A 21,060-nucleotide genomic window follows, 5' to 3' on the forward strand; every position below is an offset into this window, starting at 1 on the left:
TGCGTGGAATCTAATCTAGCAGCGAGGCAGAAGGGACGTGCCCGATGTCATTCGTGAGAGCGGCAGTGTCTGGGCCCGGTGGCAGTGTTGGGAAGGCCCTGCACTGTAATTTGGACGTTGTTCGTGGCCGTGTAGTCTCCTAGCCAGTGTCTCTGGCCCTCCCTCCTGGAGATCTGTGAGTCACTTGATACCCTTTAATAAACTCCTTTTCTGCCTAAATGAGCTAGAATGGATTCTGTTCTTTGCAACTAAAGCCCTGACCGCCTCTAAATTCATGTAACCCTCAGTCTGGGTTTCCCAAGCCTTACAAAGAGCAGAACAACACCCACCCCCACGGGCAGCTGAGAGGAGTCAGGGGAAGTGCACCCAGGAGGTGCTTTATAAACTTACCCGGGGCAGCGACGCATGGGCAGTGTGAGCTGATGGGTCACTGCACTGGCTTGGGAATCAGGCGGTCTAGCTTGAATCCTGGCCCTGGCACAGACCTGTGAGTGCCCTTGGGCAAGTCACTTTCCTCGTCTGGAGAATGCGACTGTGATCAGTGCCTGCCCTGTGGAGTTATCACAAAGACCAAAGACTGCAGCATGGAAATCCCTCAGCACAGAGCTCAGCATGTGCAAGGCGCCCACGCCAGTGGCACTGGAAGGAATATGGGTAACCTTTGTTTTGACAGATTAAAGAAAATGCGTATTAATATAAGTGGTGTCCTGATGTACCTGCTAGGAAGGTGGTCGATGAATGTTTAGGTTTGGAAAAAAAAATTTTTTTTTTTTGAGGAAGATTAGCCCTGAGCTAAAATCTGCTGCCAATCCTCCTCTTTTTGCTGAGGAAGACTGGCCCTGAGCTGACATCCATGCCCATCTTCCTCTACTTTATATGTGGGATGCCTGCCACAGCATGGCTTGACAAGCGGTGCCATCTCCACACCCGGGATCCGAACAGGCGAACCCCAGGCCACCAAAGTGGAACGTGCACACTTAACCGCTGCGCCACCAGGCCGGCCCTGGAAAAATTTTTATGTTCAAAACATAACTCTGATTAATGCCACTAAATTAATTGTACACTTAAAAATGGTTAATAGGGCAAATTTTCTGTTATATATATTTTATCACAGTTTTTTAAAAAGTTAATAATGTAATATACCAAAAACCACTGAATGATATTAAATGGGTGGGTTGTATGGTATGTGAATTACAGCTCAATAAAGCTGTTGACAAAACTACCCACCATGTCCTTTGAAGCACAGTGCGACCCCTCTCTCCCTCTGATCTCATCAGCTCCCCACGCCACCCCCAGCCCTGCATCGCTCCATCCTGCCTCACTGGCCTGCCTCCTCCCCCGGAGCACGCAGGCCCCACCTCTGCTCTCCTCCTGCCCAGGATCTTCTTCCAACCAGGTTCGTGGCTCTGAACTCGGCTGCCCATTAGGTCACCTGGGGAGCTTTAAAAAGTACAGACGCCCATGCCCCACCCCAGACAGTCGGGCAGCATTATTCAGGGAGCGGGCTGGCATCTGGGCACTTTTGGCTTGTTGTTTTATATCTTTTCAAGTGCTTCTAATGTTCAGCCACTGTTAAAAACCGCTAACCCAGGGGGCTGGCCCCGTGGCCGAGTGGTTAAGTTCGCGCGCTCTGCTGCAGGCGGCCCAGTGTTTCGTTGGTTCGAATCCTGGGCGCGGACATGGCACTGCTCATCAGGCCACGCTGAAGCAGCGTCCCACATGCCACAACTAGAAGGACCCACAACGAAGATTGTACAACTATGTACTGGGGGGCTTTGGGGAGAAAAAGGAAAAAAAATCGCTAACCCAGACATCACGGCTCAGTCCCCACCTCCTTCCTGCTGCTGCTCAAAGACCAGCTCCTCGGAGAGCCTGTCCGCAGTCCCACAGCTGCTTCCCCTCCAGACCCTGCTGGTTGACCTTCAACATGTCTGCCCGCCCGGGATTCTATTATGTGCATATTGGACTCGTTCCCAAATATCAGATCAGTGAGGACAGAGGCCGAGATTGTTGTGTTCGGCGCTGTGTCCCCCGTGCTTGGCTCATACAGTGTGCTCAGGAAGTCGCCTGAACGCCAGCCTCGGCCCACCTCCTCCCTGTGGCCCATGGTCCGGCTCTGGCTCTGGGGGCTGCAGTTCTGCTGGAGGCCACCAGGTGGCGAGAGTGCCTGCTGCATCGAAGGTCTCAGGGCCAGCCTGATGCAGGGCCATTGCTGAAAGAGCAAGGACTGTGGCCCCTTCCGCAGGGTTGCCAAACCCCCAAGGTGTCCCCCTCTTCTCCTCATTCAGAGGTTCCAAGTCATTGAGCATCTGACGACCCTGGACCCAGACCAAAGTCAGAGGGCGAAGGCCCTGCAGCCCTGTCTGGAACCCCCAAGTCCTTCTCTTTTCCAGCCACTCATTGACCCTCTGGTGCAACCACTTGGGATGACTCCCGAGGGTCCCCTCACACGGCTCGTGACTCACCCCCAAGCGCAGGTCAGTCTGCCCTGGCCAGTGTTTGCAGACGATCTGGACATCCGTCAACTGGGGGCTGGGACATGCACCGTCCTCTCCCGTGTCACAGGATCGCACACCTGCTAAGAGGAACGAGGCAGCGCTGGACAGGTACCAACATGGCCATACCCCAGGCTTCAGGGCAATTAAAAAGGGGACAGAAGTGTGTGTGATCAAATGCTGCCATTTATGTATAAACACGGCGGGAAAACTTGCTGTCTGCATTGGTCTGTGCGTGCAGTGACTCAGGGACACACAGGAAGGGACCCGAGAGGACCAGGGAGGACTTCGCACTGGGGGGGCCTCATATCTTTCACATTCCAGGCACGTGACTGTATTACCTAGTCAAATAAAAAGGAGAAGTAAAACTCAACCTTTTTTTAAAAGCAGCTACTTCTCTACCCGTCAGCCGCATCCTTCTCAGGTCTTTTCTTCTCTGGGAGGGAGGCTGCGGCTGGGGCCAGGAAGGGCCGGAGTTGGAGGCGCGGGGGACCGGGACACTCAAGGTGAGCAAGGCTCAGGGGCTGCCCCCCCCACTTAGGGGTCGTGTGACCTTCATCATTGGCTCTTCCAAGCCGAGGACATGGCAGTGGAGAGCCGTCCCCTCCCACAGCTCACATTCGAGTAGGACAGACACACACAAGATAAAGTCATAAATACGTACAGACTTTGCTCAGGAACATGAAGGAAACTAGGAAGAGGATGAGACAGAGGATAAGGGTGAGGGGTGGCTACTTCAGAGGTGACATCTGAAAGAACCCGAAGAATAAGCCGCCAGCCCCGGACAGGGGGTACCAGGCCAAGGAAGCAGCAACTCTAGCAGCCTGGAGACGGGCAGGGGTCTGGCTGGCTGGAGCAGAAGGATGACAATGAGGTGACCGTGCCTTCCCTCTCGCAGCCTCGCCCTTGTCCCCTACAATGGGGCTGTGGCGCCGCCCCCTCTGTGGTCTTCAGGATAAAATGAGGTAATGCAGGGAGGGCGCACGTGCATGCCCAAAAAAAGGAAGCTAGACACTGTTTTAACTTAAAAGATGACAATGCCCCACCTACTGGAAAGAGCACTTACATAGGAGTCCAGTTAGACTCCTTCAGTGGCTCTATGGCCTTGAGCTAGTCACTTTTGGGGCCTGTTTCTACAACAGCCAATGGGAGGTCACATCAGGGTAGTGAGTAGCCCTTTCTGGCTTGGCTCATACCCCAGGTCATGGGGAGATTGCAACCCACCACAAGAATGCCTCAGACCACTGCCCTTCTCCACCTCACTCCTCTAGGCCACCCAGCCTCCTTGCTCCTCGTTGACATGTGAAGCTCACAGTACCCCAGGGCCCTTGCACTTGCTGGTCACTGTCTGGATCGCTCACCTACTTTATCTTCCCACATCCAGCTCTTCCTTCAGGTCTCAGGTCAAATGTCCCTTCCCAAGAGAGGGCCCTGGCATAGTCCCAGCTAGGGTAGCCACCTTCACCCCTTGGTCCTGTTCTAAACCATCCCTGTTTTGTTCCTTTCATAGCACTGGTCAGCAAATGGCCTGCTAGCTAAATCCAGCCCATCCCCTGCTTTTGTACGACGCATGAGCTGAGAACAGTGTTTCATTCTAAACGGTTGGAAAAAATCAAAATAATATTTTATGACACATGAAAATTAAGTGGCCATCTGCCTGGGCCAAGGTCACGCACTGCCCACTCAACTGAGCCCAGGCCTCCATCTTGGCCATGAAGAGACAATTCACTCCCCTCCCCGTTCGCCTAAGACTCAGCCAGGACTTCCCTTCTGTTTCACGTCTGTCAACAACGGCCAAGGAACTGGACGTCCCAGGAAAGCGCCCACTTGTGGAGATACCCTCACCTCTGGTGGCCCCGGCCCTGTGTTTGGTCATGCACACCTGGCACGGCCATCCCAACCAAATGGAAAACTGCACATTTGAGGACGACCAAGCCATTTTTCCAAAACAGTTTAATTAAAAAAAGGTGAAGAATCTGAAAAAATCGGGGGGAAGGGGAGGAACCCAAAAGAGCATACCGTGTGAGTCCACTGGCTCAGTCACAAAGAAACACCATCATCAAAAAAGATATTTAAGTTTAATACAAATTTTATACAAAGAAAATGTGAAAAAATACTTCCATATGCTAAAAGCAATTATGCTTCACAAATAAGGCCAGCTAGGCTATTTTTTTTTTTTGACAACTGCAATTCACAAATGTTCTTTCTCTCCTGTTTTCTTCTAATACGCTCTTTTTATTTCTTCTCTAATATGGGTAACTAGCTGGAAACTGTACAGATCGCATCCTCTTATCAACAATGAAGAGAAAGTAAACGAGACTAAAATGTGCAACCGAATGTACTGGAATGATATCGTACAATTAATTTTCTCATGTGCATACATCACCTGTGTGTTTGCTCAATGCTTTTTGTTTTACACAACATACAAAATGGGACTACAGCATACGTAGTGTAACAGACAGCATGGCGGGGTCTGGCCTTCTCTCGCACTGCCTTTGTTCATGCTTCCATAAAAACGTAAAATTCCATCACATAAATAATACATACATGCTTCATCCCAGACTCAAACGTCCTCTGCGTGCGTCTTGCCTTTGAGTTCCTGCTCCCGAAAAGCAGAGCATCTCTTCTTACCAAGTGTGTGTGAGTGTGTTTAAAGGAACCAGAAAGCAAAGAAAAGGTCGCTCTTTGTTTCAAAGCTGATGACTCTAACAGTCTCTCTGTTCTCTTCTGCGACTGAGCTGAGCAGGGCTTGTTTCTGTCTGTCTTCTGTAAACAAGGACATCATTTTTTCCCTTTTAGGAGTAGAGTCATCATTGAAATCACACAAAATAAACCAGCCTCTCCGTGTGTCCTTCGGGTTCCAGAGAGCTTGCATTTCCTAACATCATAACAGAGTATCTAAAAGGGGCCGATGGCTTGATGTGACATGCCCACGACGGCATAGAATCTGCACCACAACTCCTGATCCCAATGTGCTGCGCACAGACAGACGAGTGACAAGGGCTCACTTTCCCCCGGGGCAGCCAGGGAGGAGGAGGACCTGTGTGCCACAGTGATCCCAGGGCCCCGTCTCCACACCACCGCGTCACGCAGGGGCTGCCTGACCATCCCTTCTCCAACACCAAAACATTCTTTTTGTTATTGGGTTTTTTTTTAATTGTTTTTCTTTTTTCTTTTTTATAAGTTAAAGTCGATACAAATATAAAAAGGGGAAGGTACTCTAGATTCAAGGACATCCACAGATTGTACATTATTTACATCTAAAGCATAGGTTTCGTGTGGGTCCAGCCGTCCTCAGTCAAGGCTAATGCTGAACGCTGTGTAGTGTAGGCCGCCCTATGTGCAGGCGCCAAGGCCCAGTCCCAAGGCTGGGAATTCTCAAGTCTGAAGGTGGTGGTTCTGTCTCACGTTTCTTTGCTGTTTCCTGTTTTCCTGGTGTCTGGTTTTTTTCCTCCAAGGGGTGGGTGGCTTGTGTCGCAATTTGTCCCTAGTCCCAGAAGGTATCCAGCCGAGACTCTTTTGGGAGAAGACTCTTGGAACTGGTACTGGCGTTGTGCTCAGAACGCGACGAGCCTCGCTTCTCATCGCTGCTGCTCCAGCAACTGGATTTACTGCTCCGGGAATGGTCTGGGGGGAGAAAACAGAAAGGCATGTCAGCATCCCTGCTCGCTTCCACCGAGGGGAACTGCCCCATCCTGTGACCCGCATCTCCTACCCGGGAAGCCACCCTCCCCTCCCCATTCCACACGACACTGATGCCTAAAATACCGCCACCAGAGACGTCCTTAAATTTGTGGGTCTGCAGAATACAGAGGTAGAACAACTTAATTTTCGAGGGTTTAACAACAGCTGATTGGAAAAACAGTAGGGGGTCACGCTCACAGAGAACAAAGATTAGTGAGAAAGGTACTAAATTGCCAAGGAAGGCATTTCTGTGTGGCACCGGGAACTGTAAGCCCTTATTACATGGCTGAACGACACCAAGATCCCATGCACTTGTAGCCAAACCTTGGCCACTGGAAAAAGGCACCAAAATTTGGCATTCGATCCACTTACTTGTACTAACAGAGTTTCTTTAATCATTAAATTTATAGGCAACTCAACAAACAGGCTTATAACCAAACCACCCAAGGGAGTGGATATAGAAGAGAAGAAATGTGGACGAGAACGGTCAAGTCCAGCTGGGAACGCAGACCCACTGGCTCCCAGGAAAGACAAGGTGAAGGGTCACTGAAGGAGGCAGAACCAGAGTAAGACCGAAGAGAGCTCCAAGGACGTGTGTACCACAAGCAGCTCAACACAGGCTGAGTGAGCAACGAGGAAGGTGATGGAAAAGCCGAAGGAGCCATCTGTGCAAGTGAAGCAGCTCAGGCCGCAGCCGCAGCTGGACATCCAGGTCGACCGCGAGACCCGTCAGCAAACAAGTAAGACCATCGCAGCTGAGATCCTTTCCCACGTGTGGACAGAGTGGGGCAAAACTTTCTTCTGCAATGTCTTGAGGTGGGGTGATAATACGTGACTGAGAGAAACCGACTGGCAAGCTTACAGACAGAGTCAGAGGGAGGGAGGAAAGGACCGCGTCCTCGCCCGGGACGACGTTTCTTATCGCCCCGTAAAAAGGGCCACGTGTGTTTGGCCATGCGTTCTGTTTCTGGAAGATAAGCAGGGAAGAGAATGATAAGGATCTCCACAGTGCTGTAGTCAACTCAGGGCACAGCGCTTTGGAATCACACGCATCAGTGACCGAAAGGAGGCGGGATTCGGGTGGGCAGAGCTGGGGTCAAGGGCCGAGTCTTCCTGACAGCCCTGAATCCACCTCTTCCACGCCTCCTTCCCTGTTTGTGATGCCAACACCGTGAGTTCTTCCGGAAGGTCTTTGGGCAGTGGTGTAAGTCGGTCACCACCATACATGAGAAAATCCTACGACAATGGCATCAAGCCACATCAAGTCCCCCCTGCTCGCCCGGCTCCGGTGAAAGCAGAGAGCGGCTGGGGCACCAGAAGAAATGGGAGCAGGGCTGAGCTTAGCACAGAGCCTGCATCACAGAGCCAGGCTGCGTCTGAGAGCCCAGCTCCTCACAGAAAGAGGACACAGGGTGCTTGGCTGGTGTGGCCAGTGACTTTGGGGCAGGCTCGGTGTTAACCTAGAACCCTTTAGGAAAAGAGCGAGAATGATCCCCTCCAGAAGCCACACTACACGCTCGGCTCTCTCAGTTCCCACTGCAGTTTCCGACGGCCACAGAGGCACAGCTAAGAGATGCTGCAAGGAAAGGCAAGACCATCACTCAAGAGAACAGGAGAAGACACGCCCACAAAGAAAACACACACACACACACACACACACACACACAAGCCTTCTGCATGCCAGGAAAAATTCCCCGGCAGCTTCCATGAGACAGGGTCATACTTACACTTCTGGGCGGGGTAGGTGGGGTGCAGCTGGTGGTCTGTGGTGGTTGGGGCATAGGCAGGCTGCTTGTCACACCTTTTGCTAACTGAAGAGATAGCACAGGTAGCCTCAGAGTGTGTCAGAGAGCTCAAATCCGCACAACCCCAAGTGCTCCCTATTCTGCTCCTCGATAGGCTACTGTCCTCAGACCTGGGGGCTGCTTCCTGAGTCCCCATTCTCCAACGTAACGCATATCACGGGAGGCTCAGGCTTGTCAAAGGCCTGCTGAACCATGAGCTGGATAACTGGATGCAGCCCAGCATTACAGGTGGGAAAGGAGGTACATAATGACATAAAAGCAACGTTGTAAGGCTCTACGTCTCAGAATCTTGAAAGCAAAACCCTCAGAACCACTAGAGCTGCCCAGAGCCTAACTGAGCCAGGGCACAGAGGCGCCAGCACCACAGCAAGGCGGGAGGCAGCGCCCAGGAGTCCAGACTCCTCGGGGCACCGTCTGCTGCCAAGGACAGCGAGGGGAGGGCGGTGTGCCTGCGGTGAGGCGGACTGAGGACAGGGCTACAGACGAGACACCAAGTGGGCCACACCCTCAGCTACAATGGTAGGTCACCCACAAATGATATCTGACATTGAAGAGTCAAAATCAGTGAGAGGAAAGGAGTCTCAAAATAACTGATATGGTGAAGAGTTTGGTAGAGAAGGAAGGGAAGATACGATAAAGCAAAAAACAGAGACAGTCCAGGAACAAGGAAAGCTGGACAAGAATGGAAATGTAACCACAGTACACTCACTATTGACTCTGCAACAAACGGCATGACCATAATGACGGAAACACGGATTATCGCATTTCACTGCCTTAGACTCGGCCTACAGCCGAAAGCGAGCAGAGTCAACTGCACTTAGAGAAAAGAACGCACGTGTTCTCAGCCTCGATGATGGGAAGTCAGAGCAGAGAAGGTGGAAAGTCTGGATACGACGGGGTCGAAGCGGGGAGGAGGAGACGGGCTGCCGAGAGATGCTGTCTCTAGCCGACAGAACAAGAACCACAGAGAGTTTTATTTGACCAAGGTAAGGCAGAGAACACAAAATAGTGACAAGAGTAGTTTGGAAGGAGAGGGAGAAAAAAAGTCATAAATGACCTCAACGCTCATCTTTTAAAGTGAGAAGTCAACAAGCAACGTCTAAAGATAAAGTCCAGAAACAGAAGTATAGGGAAGCACATTATTTATAAAGAAGGAGATAAGTACCAGACGCACAAGGCAGCGGTGAAGGTTGGGACCAGACACTGGTATTCCCTGTGCGATTTTATTTTCTCTAACTATATGCATGCATTGCTTTGATTAAAGTGAGAAGACAGGCAAACAGGAGAGGCCCACGCGCCCCCATGGAGGACGCTCAGACCCCCACCAAACCTTTCTCCCTCCCAGCTAGACTCCCCGTCTGACCATCCTCGGACCAGGGGCATACGAGGAGCTCGCTTAGAAACCTCAATGTTTTGTGAAGCCCCCTTCCCCCCGGGAGATTTTATCTGCATTGTCACCAAACAGCAACAGCTGGCAGAAGTCAGGTCAGACGTACGAGGGATTGGGAGAGGACCGAAAACAAGTCCGTCTTTCTGCTTTGGCACAAGCGTCAGCACAAACTGCTCTGAGGAGAAAACAGCTGTCCTGCCCGGGCCCACGGACTCCTGCGCGCCTCTCTGCTGCTCGGACCCGGCGGCCACAGCGCCTGAACTCGGTGCAGTTTCTGCCAAGGAGCTGCCTGGCGCTCCCACCTCCCTGAGGCGCCTTCTGTCCCGCCTCCTCCAACGTCCTAACTGCAGACATCTCCTTAACTGTAGTCCCGGTTCCACCTCTTTCTTTCCCCAAGACCCGCAGAGAGGGACCCTTCCGATGTGGAAATTCTGTGATTCTAACCGATCCGAGCTTCTTTGTCAGACAAGGTCTCAAACGACCTTTAGAATTTAAAATGTCCTTGCTTGTCAATGACTCAGGGCTCAATGGTGACCATGGTAAAAAGACTTTCAGGTGGCGTATTGAAACAGAAAGCATGTTGCAGGAGCGGGTGAGAAGGGGAAATGGAGGCAAGATGGAAGGACAGCTCGTAAGGAGACGCCTAAGTGGGCGGGGGAAGTCGACAGGACAGGTCTTCCCACGGGCTGCTCAGTATGGTACCACCAGCTACAATGTTGCTATTTAAAGTTCAAGTCAAACAAAATGTTCAATTCCACTCCTCAGTCACACTGGCCACAGTTTAAGGGTCCAACAGCCACTGGTGCTCACAGCTACCATAGCAGACAACGCCGGCACACAGCAGCGCCAGCATCACAGACCCTTCTGGGGAGGATGCAGGGTGTCAAGGGAGGAACCCGGAGACACAGGGGGACGTTCAAATGCCCAGGGAAGGAAGCAGCTGAGAGCAGGAATTCAGGCCCTGACCGACAACAGGGAGGAAAGGGGAGGTGCAGCCGCAGGAAGGGTGGGATGGGGGGACAGCTTGGCTGGTGCTCCTCTGCAGGAAGAGGCAGTGTTCTTTGCTCACAGTGACGGTGGAGGGGACAGGTGGGAGGCTGGAACATCGGTTGAAGGAAGAAATTTGGTCAGACAACCAGGCAGATGAGAACCTCTGCTCTGAGGTCAGTGGTCAAGGATTTTTGCGTGTGTGGCAGGACGAGTCTGTCCTCCCGTGTAACTTTTTCCAGCTGAGCTCGGATGCCTGGGTGCAGGTGAGTAAAAAGGAGAAGGCTGGGGTTTCTCCGAGGCGGGGTTCTGCCAAACGGACATGTTGAGAAGGCAGGAAGGCATGGGGAGACCAGGCTATGCTCACGGGGTCGCACTGGGATGAGCCGTGGAAACTATGGGGAAGGGGGGAGGGCAGGAAGTGAAGAGAGAAAAGAGTGAGGAGATGGGAAGGGGAAAAAAGGCCACATCCGCAGCCTTCGCTTCCACCACAGACTAGTGTCGTCTTAGCTGAGCCACACAACGTACCAGTAATCCACCATTTCTGAATTACAAAAATAGCAGTTTCATACAGGTCAACCTCAGAATCCCCAGCACAGTCGTTGAGAGCCCAGGTCTGGAGTCAGAGAGACGTGGACTAAGTCCAGGCTCCAACAGTCACTCGCTGAGTTACTCGGGCATGTGCATTAACCTCTCTGGGCCTCGGCTTCCTCACTGGAACAACTCCTCTCTCAGAGATGTTGGAAATAACACATGATGCGCTGTGTACGCGCCTCGCGCTCTTCACACTAAGCTCTGCTGACTTCCCGTGACGGCTCCTAAAGACAGGAGCTGCCTGGCTCCTTCCCCTCTAAGTCCCCAGCCCCAGCCCAGGGCCTGGCCCCAGAGTCACTCAACAAACCCTGTGGACCTCCAACCGTCTACACAAAGCCCAGTGCCATGCACCCTCCACGAACCTGAGGAGAAGTCGGGATCTGGCTCCTCCTCTCTGCCCCCCCACCCCTTTGTGTCACCAGACTCCTTGGGATCCTCTTCTCCTCCCCCACCCTCCTAGCAGCAAGTCACCAGCATCTACCAGGCTTCTTGCCTCCTCTCTCCAATCTGAACCTTGCTTTCCACCCCCTCGGACAGCCCACGGGCCAGATCCAGCCCATCGCCTGTTTTTCAACTACAGTTTCACTGGAGCACAGCCACACCCACTGACGTCCTATCTGCTTTTACGCGACAACGGCAGAGTTCAGCAGTTGCAACAGAATCGGTGTCGTGTCACCTTCAAAGCTTAAAATGTTTACCGTGCGGCCCTTTGCAGTTTGCAGACCCCTCGGCTAGCTGATATCTCAGTCACCTCGGAACTGGAATACGACACATCTCCCAACCCCCTTCCTGTATGCAATGCTGCTGATTCCAGAAGATTCCATACACCACGGCATCATTGATCTCCCCGATTCCGTGGGGATCCCACCACCGTGCTGCTCCGAACCGCTAAGAGCACCCCAGTCTGAAGCAGCATCTCCTGGACTCGGCCGTCCTCACGCCTCCTTCACAATCGTCACACACCCACAATCCTCCCACCTATGACTTAGTTCGTGTTTTTATTTTAAACTCATTTTTAAACTTAAATAAAACAAACTTTTGTATCACCACTTAAAAGCAGAAAATCAGTAATACTTGCCATACACCAAAGGCAACTCTACAAATAAACACAAGAAAAACCAAATTGCAGCACTAAATTCTCGGTGCGCCCCATGCTACTAAGTCTGCAGCCTGCTCTGTCTTTGTTGAAAAGAAACTAGAAAAGATCAAAGAGATGAGAACGACATCTTAGCACCAGACTGAACTCGTTCTCAGAGACCAAGTCCGGGGACTGACGGGGAGTTCCTTTCTCAAGGGGTGGTTCAATCGTATTTACCACCTAGTTTCTATTCTCCCTCAGTCGGCTCAGGCCACTCCCTCCTATGCACCCCCCCAATGCGAATACCACCCTCCAGCCCCTTCCGGAAACCTTCTCCAGCCACCCTAACAAGGGACATCACTTCTTTGTCTATGCACTTAATATGCAGAAGTGAAATAAAATTTTTGGTTTTCAGCTGAAGAGAATCATCTGGCAGAGAGAAAGATCCTGGAACTGAAGGACATTGAATCAAGCACAATTGTCGCCAACGAGAGAGGCACTTTCTTTGAACCCTTCTGGAATGACCCAAAACTAGTTTAGGAGGGTGCAGGAGAAAGATCCTTTGAGCTAGGAAAAAGGACAGCTCAAACCCCACTGAAGAGAAAAACGAAAGTTAGTCTCAGAAAATCCCCCAAAACAGCCTACCAGGTGATTGGCCAAGAGGAAAGGTTTTTACAGCAACTTCATCCACCTAAAACTTTTCTTCTTTTTTCTAAAGGCTCAAGTGCCCTCATCCACCAAATGCGGGTGTTGGGACCTCAGGAACAAAGTTTCACTTGGTGTCGTTCACTGTGGTCGTTTCCCCGAGGGCAGAAGACCTGCCCAACCCAAATGTGCGTCTTCTACCCCAGCCCGGGCCAGCACAGAGCTCTCTGTCCAAAGGAAGTTTTAGGTGGAACCCCAATAAATAAAACAAAGACAAGTCAATGCCAAGCAGTTTGGAGGGGCGCCTGAAAGCCGACTTGCCCAGCCACCCCTCACCCCCAAGCCCCGCCCAGGGCGCCCCCAGGGATCCCCGAGGACCCACAGTCGCTGGGAAGCCCCCGCCATAATGAAAGCTCTCCCTGAGGAGATGGCTGCCCCTCTGCCTGCGCGGACTGAGGACGCACCATTCACCCACGGGGGCAACATACCCGAGCCTTGGCTGGAGCCTAAGAGAATGGAGGAGGGCGTCTCCCTGGAGCCAGAAAGGTCGAGGGTCTAGAAATACAAAGAGAGAGAGATGGACTCAAGGCCCTGGGGCCAATGTAGCCCCCCAGGGAAGCCCAGGGATCCACGCTGCCCACAAGGCCCCTTCGTGCCCTCTGCCCGGCGGGAAGGCCAGGTCCGCTGGGGTGCCCCACACTGTACGGTGACTCCCGGAATGAGCAGGCTCAACACGGCACTGGGGTGGCCCCTTACTCAACCCTATAGCCTCAGCTTCTAGAACATTCACTGCTTCCTCCACTTCACTCACTGACCTGCACACCCTCCAGATTCTTGCCATATCCAAAAAGGAAATATAGTACTTCAAAATCAATTTATTTTTAGTTCACATTAACCTCTTACTAGGCAATAATATCAACAAAATCAAAGGGTGACTGATGGGATAAAGACTTATTTTTACCTAATACACACTGAAATAAATACAGGGCTAAAAATGTAAAAAGTTACCAGTGTGCCGCCTAAAATAACGTTTGCACACAATCCACGTTACGTATCCCACACGACACTGGGAGCTGTGAGGTGCGACCTTCGCCATCCACCGTGGCAGCCACTAGCCACATGTGACTCTTTGTATTTAAATTAATTATAATTAAATAAAATTTAAAATTCCGGTCCTTGATCAGACGAGCCACAGTTCAGGTGTTCCAGAGCCACACGTGGCTAGTGGCTGCCATCCTGGGCAGAGCAGATACAGAACATTTCCATCATCACAGAAGCTTCTACTGGACAATGTGGTTCTAAATACACACCTGCCCACACACCCACTGGTTAGAAGGAGCCAGACTAAGATTCTCAGATTACCCCGCCTTGAAGAGAGAAAGCCCCTCCAACATGGGACTTGCCGGGCTGGCAGGCATGGGGACGGGTCCTGAGCCTCTGCTTGGCTCCCAGGGTAGTGTCGCTGGCTGAGGGCAAGGGGATACTCACTGAGCCACTGTCCTTGCTTTTCTCAGCCGGCGTCTCCTTCTCTTTCGAGGCACTGGCCGCTTCCGGAGGGGCTGCCTGGGCACTGGAGGAGCTCCCCTGGGATGACTTGTTTAGTGTTTCTGTGCTCACCTCGGCATCTGCTTCCTGCTGAGGGGCAGTAGCTGGGGGCAAAGGGGCAGAGAAGCCACATATAAGCGGAGGATGATGGCTTCAGACATGCAGGGAGCCCCGCTCTGCAGGCCACGGCCCCGCGGCTCAGCACAACCCTGACCCCAGCACCATCCATAACGGAGGCAGCGGCTGCTCAGCCCCATCTAGGGCACGAGTCAGGCCCAGGGCCACAAAGTTTCCCAGAAGCTGCAATTCCAGACTTTGTGTGAAAATACGCTGATTTTTAATAGCTAGCAATTCAAGGTTTATTAAACCATCCTGGAGACGAAACCACGTTCGTGGAACAAACGTCGGCAAGAGCCAGCTACTGCGGATCTAGAATAACTCATTTCACCATTTCTAACTTTGGACCTACTTTAGCCCTGTGGATTGATTCCTTCTGAGGCGGGGCAAGGAAATCCACGGGAAAAGCAACATGACGTCAGAGGCACAGAGTATCTGGAGACGTGAAAACGTGGATAAAGTGAAAACCAGGATGTTCGAGAATAATTTCAGGAGGATGGACCTTATGACACCACAAAGAAAGGAAAGCTGAAGGACAGTTGGGCCACCCTGTAGCAACAGCGGAGGGGCCATCGGACACATTCCAGACCTCAGGGGAACGTACCTCCACCACAGGATGAGAGTTAAAGTCACTAGGAAGAAGACGTCTCCCCAAAGAAGGTTAACAACACGGCAATGGATGCTTCAATGCTGCCGTTTTAAAAATGACAAACTAGAGAGCTGTCGAGAGCAGGGGTCGGCAAACTGGTGCCACCCGCTTTCGTAAATAAAGTCTTATCGGGACGCAGCCCCCGCCTGCCACTACACATTGTCCGTGGCTGCTTCTGCCCTACAAGCCGAGCAGTTTCGACAGATTATACAGCCCAAAAATCCTCAGATATTTACTCCCTGGACCTTCACAAAAAACGTCTGCCAACCCCTGGTCTAGAGAGAACTTCTCACACTTGCTCATTCATACGTCACCTTTGAAAATTCTGCCAATTCAAAGACAGACTTAGCTTTGTCATATTACGTTATTTTTACTTAAATAAATTCTTTTAAATGGAGACTTTTAATTCTAACCATATAAAGCTAACATTTGCCATAAATAAAATCTAACTGTAAAAATTACTTTTAAAATATTTTTTTTTTTTTTTTTCAGCCCTGAGCTAACATCTGCTGCCAACCTTCCTGTTTTTGCTGAGGAAGACTGGCCCTGATCTAACATCTATGCCCAACATCCTCTACGTTATACGTGGGACACCAACCACAGCATGGTGTGCCAAGCGGTACGTATGTCTGCACCTGGGATCCGAACCAGAGAACCACAGGCCACTGAAGCTGAATGTGCGAACTTAACTGCTGTGCCACCGGGCCAGCCCCATTAAAATATTATTAATAAATTCTAACTAGACAAGTGTTTCCTACTGGAGTCCCCTGGCCTGAGATCTGCTCACTCTGTGCTGGAAAGTGTTATGAAGACAGATTAGTTCTAGAACCAACACTTTTCCTTCACATAAGAAGGGGGAATCCTCATTCTTCAAAGCCGGGAGTCCAGGATTACCTAAAAAGCAGGGTTTCTCCACTTCAGTACTATTGACAGCTTGGGCCAGATCATTCTCTGTTGGGGGGAGCTACCCTGTGCCTTGTAGGGTGTTCAGCAGCATCCCTGGCCTTGACCCTCTAGATGCCAGTAGCACCCTCATAGTTCTAACAGCCACAAATATCTGTGGTCATTGCCACTGACTTTTGGAGGGGGAAAAGGTGGACAACCACTGGAACTCCCATGAAACCAGAGCCATCTGGGTTGTCATTACAAGCCCGAGACGTTGGCAAAGGCCAGAGGTTCAAGACGCCTGTGCCTCGCGTCTCAGCCCTGTGCCTGCATGCTGCCCTCTTGTGTGTAAGAGACACAGCTGTTTGCGAGTGACAGTGGCCAGGGCCTTGCCAAGCCACCCCTGCCGCGGCAGCCCCCTCCGTGGCCCCGGGGCGCCCCGCGCGTACCTGACTGGGTACAGGACTTCATGTGCTCGGGCCAGTGGGCCTGCTGGCAGGGGTAGTCACAGTAGCTGGTGTTCCAGCAGCAGTAGAAAATGGCCTCCTTCTTGCAGTTGGCGCACCACTGCTTCTTTTTGGTCTCGTCCACCGCCTGCTGCTTCTCCAGCTCCAGCTGCTTCTTCACCTCGGCGATGAGGCGGTCCCGCTCCTGCTCCAGGCTCTGCCGCATCTCGGCCATGGTCAGCTCTGAGGAGGGGGACAGGACCTGGCTTCAGCCCCCGCCCCGGCCGTGGCCATGGGGTTACTCACACCAGACAGAGAGGGAGGCCGTGGATTCCGACAGGCAGGTGGGGAGCCTGGCCGGAGCCGCCCAGCTGTGAGGCCCTGGGAGAGGAACCTCGCCCCCCAAGCCCCAGCGTCTCGTCTCGTCCATAAAACGAGCTGCTCGTCATAATGAAGGTGGGGCGCCTCGAACCTGAGGTACAGGAGCCCCACGGCGATTCTGTGGGAAGCCTTCACGTAAACCCCGAAACAACTTCCACTAAACTCACTTTGGGTTTTATGTATAAGCCTTTTGTTTAATCAATCACATACTTACACAGCACGTACTGTATACAGGCGCTGTTCTAAGTACCTTCTATTACCTCATTTAACCCTTATACCACTCCCATGAGGTAAACACTACTGTAAACCCCTTTCACAGATGAGGAAACTGAGGCACACAGCTACAGAGGCCAGAGCTGGGACTAGAACTTGGACGTGCTCTCTTTCCAGTGTGTTCAGTGGCAGTGGATCCAATCCACAGACAGGGCGCTGCGGCTGATCGTGATGCTCACAGGACAGCTATCGCACGGTTCAGCCTGCTGACATTTCTCTAATCTCACTTCAGACAGTAAGTGCATTTGCAATTCACCTGGGAGCGACCCGCACATCGAAATAAAAGAAAAATAAATGGTTCCTCAATTCCTTAAAATCCTTTTCTTGAAATTAAAAAAAAAAAAAAACCCTCCAAAATACACCAATAAAGAAAACTAACCCCTTGTGAAGAAGACAAGAAACACTTGTGGCCAGAAACCAGCTTTCCATGAGCCACAGCTGCCTTGAACCGGGAGCTGCAGCCCGCGGCACGCTCTAGCCAGCCCAAGCGGAGGGTTTTCAAATGTGCGGCCAATATTTAAACATGGAGAGATTCTGCACAGAAAGAGATCCCTTGCCTCTACAAGAGAAACCAGCAGCAACAGCAACCAAACAAGCTTCCTTCACGGCAATAAGCTGAGGGACCAGGGGTCCCTTGCCCGCTGGCTTCATAAGGGTGTGGGGTTCGCAGCACGTGATTTAAACATCTAGCACCTGTGAACAGGTGGGCACACCTGGGCGGGCTCCTGCTGGTTCCCAGCATGCTGACTCTGAGGCTGATACCAGGTGAGAGGCTGGAGGAAACTGCTCTACCTGTGGCGGGAAACCTGTAACAGCTACACAGAACGGCAGACGAAACATCAGTCAGTCCAATCCAGGGAGCAACAAAGCAGCTTTGCCACCGTGTAAGGCACAGGGAATCTGTGAAAATCCCTAACATTCGATGGTTAAGCAGGGACGGTCTGGAGCCAGAGTGCCCAGCCTTGAATCACGGCTGTGTGACTTTGAACAACTTCCTTAAAATATCTGTGCCTCAGTTTCTTCACCTGAAAACTGGAATATCAGAGCCCTTTATAACGGTTTCTGTAAGAGTTAAATTAGTTGTTTCGTGAAAAAGTCTTTAAGACAGTTCCTGGCACAAGCCAAGAGTTCAGTAAGTAGAAGCTGCTCAGGTGTTACTGTTATTTTGTTGCCGATGCTGGAACACTGATGAAGAAAGGAGGGCGGGGTCCCACCGACACCTGCTTCTCTCTGGTTTCTCCAGGAGTCTCACATCTCCCCAGGAGTGGTACACCCCCCTAGCCTACTTTGGACTCAATTCACATCTGGCCCTGACTCCAGGGGTGCCAAGAAGTTCACATGTAACAGCTCCCCGAGGACAGCCCGGCCCCCAGCCCTTACCCAAGTTGTGTTTCATCTCCGACAGCTCTTGCTGGTGTAGCCACTGAAGCTTCTCGATCTCGATCCTCAGCCTGCGGATCTGTAAGGGGGAGAGTGAGACTTCAACGGCGCGTCTGGGCGCCGTCACCAACAGGGCTCAGGAGCTGCAGCCCTCACCACCCGTGAGGGGGAAGGTCACTCGGCGAGTCGAGGGGCAGGCAGCCTGGACCTGTGCTCATCTTCCCACAGCCACAGTCCAGGGAGGTGGGTGCCCGTGCCTTAACCCAAATTCACGAGAAATTCTGTTTCAGAAAACCAAATACAAGCAGTCCATCTTTCCTGAGAAATACTGGTTCCAGGAAAAGCCACTTAAAGGGGAAAAAATGGACCAGATTTTCATAATAAATACACAAAAGGTTTGATTAGGACTTTGGTCTAAAGAAATCAAACTAAAACAAAGATAGCTTTATTGCATCTCTTACCTAATATTTCAGGTGAGCTCCATAGTCGTTTACCTGAAATTCCAAAGCCTAATGTCTCTAAAATCCAAAGGGGATGGGGGGAGGAGTCTGGGGCCAAATTAATTTGGAGGGGAAAAAATAAACTCAATCTGAACTGATACGAGGCTATTACAGTGTTTAATTATCACAGCGGTTCTCAGCTGGGGGGATTTTGCCCTCCCCTCTCCCTCCATGTCACTGCAATGTCTGGGGACATTTGGGGTTCTCACAACTGGGGGTGCTACTGGCATCCAGTGGGTAGAGGCCAGGGAAGCTGCGAAACCTCCTCCAACAGACAGAAAACCCCAACAACAGAGAACGATCTGGCACAAGCGTCAGCAGTGCTGAGGGTGAGAAATCCTGATTTATCCCACATAGTGTGAACAATTCTGTTTCACTGCAGAAATGTTGTATCTAATTGCATATTATCTCTTTAAAATCTGGAAAATTCTGGCACACATCCGGACCCAAGGTTTCAAGTGAGACATTATGGATCCGTACTTTCAACCACATGCCAGTTCTTAAAATGAACAAAAAAGAATGAAGTATGGTGGCGGGTGGGGCGGGGTGGGGTGGGGTGGGGAGGTTTTTCTGAGGAAATATTTTCCATTCTTGTTTGACATCCCCAGCATCATCGTGAAGAGGATCACAGCAGCAAAAATATCCAAAGGGAGTCCTTTCTCTCAGGGCTGTCTCAGCCCGGTCTCCTCACCCCGGTCTCTGCTGGGAGCCATCGGGACACCGTCCTCTTTCATCTGGGGGCCAGTCTAACCCTGCCTCAAAAGTCTGGCTTTGCACGGAATTCCCACAGTTCTCCAACACCAGCTGCGTGACCTCAAGGAATGCCACCACTGCATTCCACCTGGTGACCCGTCTGCGTCTGGCTGCAGTGAATTCGCCTACGAGCGAAGCTCAGGAAGGTCTCATTTTATAAATGGTCGCTTCATAAGCAGACATTTTAATGTTCTAACCACTCTAGTCGCTAGGCGATCACATAATTGCACAGGCTCAGTACACAAATTCTCAGACAGCAAGGATCACTTGTATAAAAATGTCCAAACTTACAGAGAAGATCAAGGAGACAATTTTACATGGGGCCAAAAGAACGGGTTTCTGGTTTCACCAATGGGTTAACTCAGGCTCTAATTTTCTGGCTGTTTTACTAGAAGTAACTGATTACACAAAGCAGGGTGTGTCTCCACAGCGCCAGCCTTCTGGCCAAACGAAGAAATACCCGCACCAACAGCCACAACCAGCAGAGCATGCTCAGCAACCGGATTTCCAGAAGAGCTTCTTGATGGCACCATCCTATTGCAGCCCATAAAACACTCTTAGCAAATAAGGAATTATGTGTCACCTCTGACCTCGGCTATTGTGCTTCCAGTAGTGTTTTTAGAAAGATCGTTATATATTTCTGTCATCGTTCCTTTTATTGCATCCATCATCTGAAAGATAAAAACAGAAACAAGGTGATGACTTCCCTGAGGCTTTTCGAGATGACAGACATCTAGAATCTATGTGGATAAAGCAGTGGCTCTCAATTGGAGGTGATTTTGTCCCCCATGGGACATTTGACGTTTTTGGTTGTCTTGAGTGATGGTGTGGGGGGTGCTACCAGCATCCAGTAGGGGGAAGCCAGAGATACGCTAAATATCCCACAGTGCCCAGAACCGCCCCCACAATAAAGGATTATCCAACCCAAAATGTCACTAGCACCAAGGCTGAGAAACCTGGTCCAAATCAGGGTAGGAACTCACGCACAAATTCCCTGCCTCGCACTGTGGGCGTAGTTCACACCCATGAAGCTGGTTTCTATGGCCACAGACTCAACTGGGCAGACCGAACGCGGCCCCCAGATGTGTTTCATCTGGCCAGCACACTGTGTTTGAGGGATGGATTGATTTGTTGCCGCTGTTTTTAAATTTTTTCCCCTTAAAAAAACAACCATCTAACTGCAATATCATTCATGTACCATACAACCCACCCATTGACAGTGCACAATTCAATGGCTTTCAGTATATCCAGAGTTGGACATCCAGCACCACAATCAATTTCAGAACCTTCTCATCACCCCAAAAAGAAACTCTGTGCCCCCTCAGCCTTAACCCCCCAAGATCCCCATCACCCCTAGCCTCTGACAACCACTAACCTGCTTTCTATTGGCTTAATCTAGGTATTTCTTATACATGGAATCATATAATATGTGGCCCTTTGTGACTGCCTTGTC

The 21,060-nt window shown here is 51.2% G+C and overlaps 1 protein-coding gene across 50 annotated transcripts in view; it reads right to left on the reverse strand.

The window, feature by feature from the left end:
* Window positions 1–4,551: 4,551 nt before the first annotated feature.
* Window positions 4,552–21,060, reverse strand: part of ZMYND8 (zinc finger MYND-type containing 8) — a 115,659-nt gene continuing 99,150 nt past the window's right edge. For 27 of the 50 annotated variants that reach the window (XM_070486054.1, XM_070486029.1, XM_070486027.1 and 24 more), the window contains 7 exons: window positions 20,198–20,278; window positions 18,355–18,433; window positions 16,324–16,563; window positions 14,167–14,327; window positions 13,167–13,233; window positions 7,907–7,990; window positions 4,552–6,122 (listed from right to left, as the gene is read on the reverse strand). In XM_070486054.1, coding sequence (XP_070342155.1) covers window positions 5,983–6,122; window positions 7,907–7,990; window positions 13,167–13,233; window positions 14,167–14,327; window positions 16,324–16,563; window positions 18,355–18,433; window positions 20,198–20,278 — 852 coding nt within the window. In that variant the 3' untranslated portion in view covers window positions 4,552–5,982. The remainder of the gene's footprint in view (window positions 6,123–7,906; window positions 7,991–13,166; window positions 13,234–14,166; window positions 14,328–16,323; window positions 16,564–18,354; window positions 18,434–20,197; window positions 20,279–21,060) is intronic. The other 23 variants (XM_070486042.1, XM_070486034.1, XM_070486030.1 and 20 more) reach the window with 1 other exon arrangement.

Source organism: Equus asinus, chromosome 15 (genome assembly GCF_041296235.1).
Source record: "Equus asinus isolate D_3611 breed Donkey chromosome 15, EquAss-T2T_v2, whole genome shotgun sequence".
NCBI classification, from domain to species: domain Eukaryota; kingdom Metazoa; phylum Chordata; class Mammalia; order Perissodactyla; family Equidae; genus Equus; species Equus asinus.